At 36.2% G+C, this 8,810-nt stretch overlaps 1 protein-coding gene across 1 annotated transcript; it reads left to right on the forward strand.

Moving 5' to 3' along the window:
• On the forward strand, positions 3,191-8,090 carry LOC107628176 (ERAD-associated E3 ubiquitin-protein ligase HRD1B). Its single transcript, XM_016330966.2, has 8 exons — positions 3,191-3,344; positions 3,796-4,334; positions 5,403-5,579; positions 5,712-5,861; positions 5,939-6,147; positions 6,579-6,741; positions 6,949-7,228; positions 7,625-8,090. Exons 2-8 carry the CDS (start codon positions 3,802-3,804, stop codon positions 7,769-7,771), a joined length of 1,659 nt encoding a protein of 552 aa, XP_016186452.2. The 5' UTR covers positions 3,191-3,344; positions 3,796-3,801; the 3' UTR covers positions 7,772-8,090.

The following is an 8,810-nucleotide window of genomic DNA, read 5'->3' on the forward strand; positions in this document are numbered from 1 at the left end:
ATATCTTAGAAGCGAAATAAGATGAATTGAATAGAAAACAGTAGTACTTTGCATTAATCTTTGAGGAACAGCAGGGCTCCATACCTTAATCTATGGAGTGTAGAAACTCTACCGTTGAAAATACATAAGTGATAATAGAGTTCATTGGTCTCGGCCCCAGAGGGGAACCGGAATAACCAAGACTGTGAATACAATGATAAAAAGTTCTATTTATAATAAACTAGTCACTAGGGTTTACAGAAGTAAGTAATTGATGCATAAATCCACTTCCGGGGCCCACTTGGTGTGTGCTTGGGCTGAGCTTGAGTGTTGTACGTGTAGAGGTCCTTCTTAGAGTTGAACGCCAGCATTTGTGCCAGTTTGGGCGTTCAACTCTGGTTTTGGATCCTTTTCTGGCGCTGGACGCCAGAATTGGGGAGAGAGCTGGCATTGAACGCCAGTTTGCGTCGTCTATCCTTAGCCAAAGTATAGACTATTATATATTGCTGGAAAGTCCTGGATGTCTACTTTTTAACGCAATTGGAAGCGCGCCATTTTGAGTTCTGTAGCTCCAGAAAATTCATTTTGAGTGTAGGGAGGTCAGAATCCAACAGCATCAGCAGTCCGATTTCTGCTCAAGTCCCTCAATTTCAGCCAGAAAATACCTGAAATCACAGAAAAACACACAAACTCATAGTAAAGTCCAGAAATATGAATTTAACATAAAAACTAATGAAAACATCCCTAAAAGTAACTAGATCCTACTAAAAACATACTAAAAACAATGCCAAAAAGCGTATAAATTATCCGCTCATCAGGTAGGAACTTTTTGGACAGGCCTTATTGAGGCCGGTGTAGTCAATACATATCCTCCATTTTTCATTGTGCTTGTTCACGAGCATAACATTGGCTAGCCATAAGGGTATTTTACTTTGCTTATGAATCTGGCTTCTAACAGCGCTTGATTTTGCTCCTCCACCACTTATGCTCTTTCAGGACTAAGTTTTCGTCATTTCTGCTATACAGGATGTGAACTTTGGTATCCAGCTAATTTGTGGCTCATGAGATCAAGATGGATGCTCGGTATGTTAGAATCTTTCTAGGCAAAAAGGTTGGAATTCTCTTGTAGGATCGGAGTTTGATGAGATCTTATTTTAACTTTTGATCTAAATTGGTCACACATTTGCAGACTTTTTCTCCTATTTGCACCTCTTCGATTTTTCCTTTAGCTAATGTCTCACTTCTTCATGAACTCAGACACTTTTCGAGTTCTATTGAATTAACCTTTTTTCCCTTTGTTCAGCCACGTAGCCTCAAACTTTCATTATAGCATCTTCTAACTAGTTTCTGATCTCCTTTTATAGTTGCTATTCTTTCTGGGGTAGAAAATTTCATACAAAGATAGGGAGTTGACACCACTGCATAAGTCGATTTAAGGTTGACTGACCTATTAGGGCATTGTAGGCTGATGCGACATCTACCATGATGTAGTCTATGCTCAGGGTTCTTCCTTTATTCCCTTTTGTGAAGGTTATTGTAGGCAACTGGGGCACTTCTTCACATTCTCCAACCTAGTAGACTTCCTTCAGATGTCTTTTGAGAGAGGATTTTGTTATCCCTCCCTTGCAAAGCCACCAACGATCATGTAGATGTGTCTCTCAAGGTTCCTTGTTGTTTATCTCATCTTCTCTGTTTCTTCATCCTTTTTCTTTTTGTTGGTTTCATCTGATTTTCCAGTAAGGTATTTATCCAGCTAATCTTTTTTGGCCAATTTTTCAATCACATTTTCAGGTCGTAGCAGTCGTTGGTTGAATGATCATAAATTTTGTGATACTCACAATATTCAGATCGATTTCCCTCTTTCTTACTTCGAATGTGCCTAGGAGGTGGTATCATTTCACTGTGGCAAATTTCTCTATAAACATCAACCAGAGAGACTCGTAGTGGAATATAGGAATAATATCTCCTAGACTTGTCCGAGTTGTATTCTTCTTTTTTCTTGAGCTCCTGCTCTTTTTTCTGAGGCTGGTACTAATTACTTTGTCCTAAGGTAGGTCTTCTCAACATTGTAATTTCCTCCATATTGATATATTTCTCGGCTCGTTCTTGAACCTCATACAGAGAGGTCGGGTGCCTCTTTGAAATGGATTGTGAGAAGGGACTTTTCTTGAGGCCATTAATAAGTCCCATGCACACCTTGTTGAACCTTTCCATATAGACCCTAAGTGATTCGTGGACCTCTTGCTTGACTCCCAAGAGGCTTAGGACATATTTAACCTTGTCTTTCTAGATCAAAAACCTTATGAGAAATAGTCGTCGAAGCAGGTGACCGACCTTGAATGGAGATTGTCAAACCACTTCATGACCACCTTGGTTAAAGTAGTTGGGAAGGTTTTGCATCGAGTCGCATTAGAGGCATCAGCCAAACACACAGATTTTGAAATTACTCAGGTGGTGGCGAGGGTCGGTCATCCTATCATAAAAGGTCCATGTTCGGGCTTTTAAAATTTCTAGGGACTTTAGCTCTCATAATTTCTTTTGAGAATGGATCTTCAGATCCTAAAGGTGTAGCTCTTCGATCAGCTCAAGATCTTCACCCTTTAAGATCAGATTCCAATCTCGGAATCTCTCTAGCTTTTCCTCCAAGTCTCTACGAGCCGTCTTTAGAATGGTTATCCGCCATGGTTGTGTGCTGATTTTCAGGTCCCCGACAACAGCGTCAATAGCAAGGTGTTATTCATATATATTTTATTTTTTATCAAAGATAGAAAGACTCAAACCTGCGACCTCTTATATGAGTGTGAGAAGACTATGTCATTTGAGCTATAACTCATTGGCTAGTTGTTTTTTTTGTTTTTACCAAAGATAGAAGACTCAAACCCGTAACCTCTTAATTGAGTATGGGAAGATTATGTCATTTGAGCTATAACTCATTGACAACTCATTGGCTAGTTGTTATTCATATATATTAAACATATTTTATTAAATTTAATTATTTTAATTGAACGGATAGAATCTCTAAATCACCAAATCAATAACTAGAACGGCTTAAGCTTCAGAATATTGAGTACCCTGGAGAAGAAATGTTTAACTTGTTAAGATAATATTTTACGAACCCTAATTGGCCTGTCCACGCAGCGACGTACGTGGCAAGATCTGGTTGGCTATGCATACATCATGTCCTTATTTTAACATCAACTATTTAAGACTCAAAATTGTAAATACAAATAGATTGAAAAGAAAAAAAAAATTGGAAAATATCCACGGAGCTGGTAGCTACCGACGATCGTCTTTCGGTTCCGATTAGGACCTCACCAACACACAGAGTGGGAGAGAGAGACAGAGAGAGAGAGAGCACTCGCTTGGTAATTCATCTCTTCAACCAACGACTTTTAATTCTTTCAAATTTTAGTTTTTCTTGAATTCCTTTAACGCCGTCTTGATTTGATTCCAAGTTAGGGCTCACGGTAGTGCTGTAATTCATATGCATAAGCCTTTTTTTTATTCTTGTCTTTTCTTTTTTCTTTCTATCGATTTGCCATTGAATATGAAGTTAAGGATCATGCATTCTATTTATCTGCATTTTCTCGTTATCTTCGAATGCCAAATAGTGATTGACTAGCTCACTAATTTATGGATTTTCTATGACACCTCAATTGTTTAATTTAGTTTTCTAGGATAAATTGTATTATTTCGTCTTGTTCATGCTTATTTGTGAAAAATCCAAATGCATATGAAGTCCTAGTTACAGGTTTAATTAGCTAATTTAGGGTTTCAGATTTTAATTAAATGATGGTTTATTGTGCTTTTGTGTAGGGCGGAATGATGAGGCTGAAGACATATGCCGGTCTCAGTTTGATTGCAACCCTGGCTATCACATATCATGCATTTAACAGTAGAGGCCAGTTTTATCCGGCAATGGTGTATCTTTCAACTTCCAAGATCAGCTTAGTGCTTCTTCTCAACATGGGTTTGGTTATTATGTGTATTCTATGGCAGTTGACTAAAAAGGTATTCCTGGGTTCTCTTAGAGAAGCTGAGGTAGAAAGGCTTAACGAGCAATCGTGGAGGGAGGTTATGGAAATCCTCTTTGCCATTACTATTTTTAGGCAGGATTTCTCAGTTACGTTTCTTGCGATGGTCACAGCGCTATTGTTGATTAAAGCTTTGCATTGGTTGGCTCAAAAGAGGGTTGAGTACATTGAGACAACTCCTACGGTGCCCATGTTGTCCCATGTTCGGATTGTATCTTTTATGGGTTTCCTCCTTCTCCTCGATAGCCTATTCTTATACAGTAATCTGAAGCATCTGCTACAAACATGGCAACCGTCAGTTTCGATATTCTTCTCTTTTGAGTAAGCCTTCTTTCTTTTCATTCTCTTGTGCTCAGACAAGTTGCAAAACAAAACATGACTAATGTAAATGCAGAACTATGAATAGTACTCAGCTGAATTTTGGCTTGGATGAGAATTCCTTGACTTAAGAACATGCTCTGTTTCTACCTTGATTCATATTTGAATAAACCCTTGATGTATCAATTTTCTTATTATTGTGGAATCCTTGATTTTTCTTGCAGGACCAAATGCATATCAATAATAAATATAAATGTGAAATTGACCAACTATTTGGATTAATTTTCCATTTCTTGTTTCCATTGTGGTAATAGTGAAATCTCATGTTTCTTTTTGTCATTTCATTTGCCAATTCATTTACAAAATCATGAAACATAGAATTCAAGCCATGGTAATAGGAAATGAAAACGGAAACCAAACTTACCCTATTTCCTGATCTTTGTTTTGTTTTCCTTTTACGTTTTTCCCTGAATATCTATTTCCTGTTATTTGATAAAGCTCTGCATCCTATTTTTGAAATATCATGTAGTTAGCCACTAATATAATTATCAGGTTAGGCTGCGTATATTATACCTTTGGGTGTGGCCTTCTCCCATATCCTGCGTTAGTGCAGGATGCTTGTGCACCGGGCTGCCCTTTTTTATGTAGTTAATTGCAAAAGTTTGATATGATAGATTCTTAAAAATTCTTGATTAAGCTATCTCATTTGCATTCTTGATTTTTAATCTTGTCAAACAAAGGGAATTTTATATGTGATACTCAGTAAATGTTGTTTTTTTTTTATTCATATGAATAAATGTAGTTATATGCCTTGTTTGTGTCTCTGATACATATGATTGCATTAATATTTGAAGCTATGATCTTATGAATCACATGGAAAACACTTGTACTATGCTGTAAAACCACAAATAGGATATATGAAGGAAAAAAAATACTAAATAGGAGTGTGTATGTGAGTTTATTCATATGTGCAGTTTCAGTTGTATTTGTTAGCTGATGTATTCTACTAATATTGTGGCGTAATTATATATAATCACGGTTTTCCTCAACAAATGATCTTTTCTATCTCAGGTACATGATACTGGCAACGACAACAGTGTCGATTTTTGTAAAATATCTTTTCTATGTTAGTGACATGCTCATGGAAGGACAATGGGAAAGGAAACCAGTCTTCACATTCTACTTGGAACTTATCAGGGACTTGCTTCACTTGTCTATGTATCTGTGCTTCTTCCTCGTAATTTTTGTGTAAGTGATCAGCCAACTCCTCTTTCAATATTTATGGGAGCCTTTATATCTATTCAATACAGAAGCCATTTGGTTTGCTCATTTTTTTGTCTCTTTTAATATTTACCAACTAATATTTGGTTTATCTCTCAGAAACTATGGTGTTCCTTTGCACTTAATACGGGAGCTCTATGAGACATTTAGGAACTTCAAAGTCCGTGTTGCAGATTACATACGATATCGTAAGATCACTTCAAATATGAACGACCGTTTTCCAGATGCAACGCCTGAAGAGCTTAATGCGTTAGTTCAAAACCTTACATATCTGCTTACTATTTTGAAGTTTATTGTAATAATTCTTTTCTTGAATGCCTAAGCAGAAGTGATGCAACTTGCATTATCTGTCGTGAAGAGATGACTACTGCCAAGAAACTTATATGTGGACATTTGTTTCATGTTCATTGCCTCCGATCATGGTTGGAGCGGCAACATACTTGCCCTACCTGCAGAGCCCTGGTTGTTCCCCCAGAAAATGGGGCAACAGCAACTGTAGGCCAGCAAGGAGCACAACCAGATGGTCATCGACAGGGTAATCATATAGTATAATAATCACTGATACATAAAACATGTTTGTAATGCGCAGTTGAACTGTTAGTATTCCCAGGAATCCTGTCTGTCTGGAATCAAAAATGGAAAACTAGAGTTCAAAGTTTGATCCATCAAACTAATGCTTATGTGACTTGCACCTTTTAAACAATTGCTATTTGCTAATGCAACATATTCATTTTTTAAACCATCTTCATTATAAACCTTTTAATTATACTTAAGCTCCTTGTTATGAAGTTATATCCATCATTCATGTTCTGTTTAGGTTTCATGTGAAGCTCATAAAGTTACTACTATATATATTTTACATTTCATGGTTTAATTTTTTAACCTTTTTTTGTCTAATTTTATTATTCCTTGTCGAACACAATTTTGCTTACTTCAAGATTAAATAATCATTTTGCTTCGGAACAGGAACAGGGACTAGCACTGGAAGCACAGCTCAAAATGAGGTTGGCAGTGGTGGGGCAATTGATAATTTGAGTCAGCATCAAGCCCGACTTCAAGCTGCAGCTGCAGCAGCAGCTTCAATATATGAGAAGTCTTATGTTTATCCCTCCCCAACATCTTTAGTGTGGTATGAATTGTGTTTAGACAATATCCCTGTTTTTTCTACACCTGCTTAAGAAATCAGTCTTATGCTGTGCATTTTGCTGGTTATTGATAGTTTTGTCCAATAAATACATGAAAAAGTGTGCCCTACTATTTTTTCTTAATTTTTTTATTTCGAGGTCAGTTGTAGTTTATAAAGTGTGTTAATACTGAGGTGTTTTCAATCTCACAGCTCTCCTGGGTACACTCTTCAACCCCCAGTTCAGATGTCTATGGGCAAATCTGTTAACACGGCACTCAATGGAGAACAAGCTTCTGGTGAACAGGCACAACAGCAATTTGTTCTCCCTGGTGGACCAATGATATCCTTTCCTCAAATGGGGCCCTTCCATTTTCTTCCTTCCCAAACACGCGGAGCCCCTGCGAATTATGGAGTGGAGTTTGGAGTTGACCCAAATATGCCAAGCTCTCACCTGGAAGCTCATAGAAAACTACTTCAATATCAGATTGAGGTACAGTTGTTTCTCTCTTTAAATCAACATCACATTGTAAGCAGTATGTGTAATCTTCGTGTACTTTTTCGTGAATATATAAATAAAATAAAATGAAATGAAATAAGTAAAATTAATTTTGATGATTATAGTGACCATAGAATGAATTTCTTTTCTCACTCTGCTGTCGCCTTAAGAAGTTACATTAAGCACTTGTCATAGCAAATAAACCCAAACAAATTGGTGATATTTGAGTCACATTTTAAGATTTCATGGATATCCCTGGATGGCATGTAGTATCCACATTAATTCATTCTGGGATACCCAAAATGTGGAGTCCAACCACGTGGTATCATATTGTTAACCCATGAAATCAATCTTACTAACTCAGATTTTTCTACCCTTGCTTTTTAACAGATTCTGCAAAATCAGCTCAAGCTTTTGCAGAGGACAAAGGTTGAAACAGGTGTAGATGAGGGTACATCTTCATCATCCACATCGACAGCAGATAGCAGAGGCAAGCAAATAGCATCGAGTCATGAGATTCATCGTGAAAAAGAATAACTTCATCCCCTTATTTCTGGTTTGAACCATGATGATGCTGTCAAATGTAGATATAGGGAGAAAAAAAAAATCACAGCATTGCTTGACCTGAATTTGACTGATATATGCTGTTCAGGGCGATATACTAATTTGTGAATGCACAGTCCCCCCTCAAATTGTTACATTTAGCCCCCTTTTTGTTATGGGGAGATGCACGCTTGTACTAGCTTTTGGAAAATCATACACTTTATTATATGATGAATGTCTTTACTCCTAACTTGTCAATTATTGTTATTATTATATTTTGTTGTACATGGAAGTAACAGGGATTAATTTAATATTTTCACCTCTCCCCAGGTCCCTGGTGATTTATCTCTGCATGTTTCGTAGAGTATACACTTTTTGGTTCGCGCAAGTTCTTAAATGCGCAACAATTGGTTAAGAATTTTAGGGACCTTTTGATTCAGATCGTGGTATTTTGAAATAAAACTAAACGGCATCAATTCATTGTTTTTGAACACATCAAATAATTAAGGTAGGAATACGCCCTGAACATGACTCTAATGAAGTTGGACTATTTGAGCTACTGTTGGGTAGTGTTTGTTTTCCAAGTCTGAAGGAATGAGACTTGGTATTGGGTTTGGTAGGCACAATTTTAGTCTCTTTTAGTACTTCTAAAATGTAGGAACACAAGGAATTGAAATTTTTGTGAATTAAAATTAAAACTTTAACTATTTTTTTTAATAAGTAAGAATATTTTAATAAATATGTTTATTTCATCTTCATATTTATCTTGAATTAAATAAAATACTAAGATATAATTCGATTTTAAATACTTTATACCAAATATAATATATAGATTTAATTTAGTTTCAACCTCTATTTCCTTTCTAAACACAATCTTGTGATTATCTTTTAAGACAACGTTAGGAAGCTAATATCTAAAATTACTTTATGTAATATAACATCTACAATTTCATATATATAACATTTATAATTATATACTTATTACATCTAAAATTGCACAATTAAATTAATCTGATTTTTATCAATAAAATTT

The sequence above is a fragment of the Arachis ipaensis genome, chromosome B01 (assembly GCF_000816755.2).
Source record: "Arachis ipaensis cultivar K30076 chromosome B01, Araip1.1, whole genome shotgun sequence".
Classification (NCBI taxonomy): domain Eukaryota; kingdom Viridiplantae; phylum Streptophyta; class Magnoliopsida; order Fabales; family Fabaceae; genus Arachis; species Arachis ipaensis.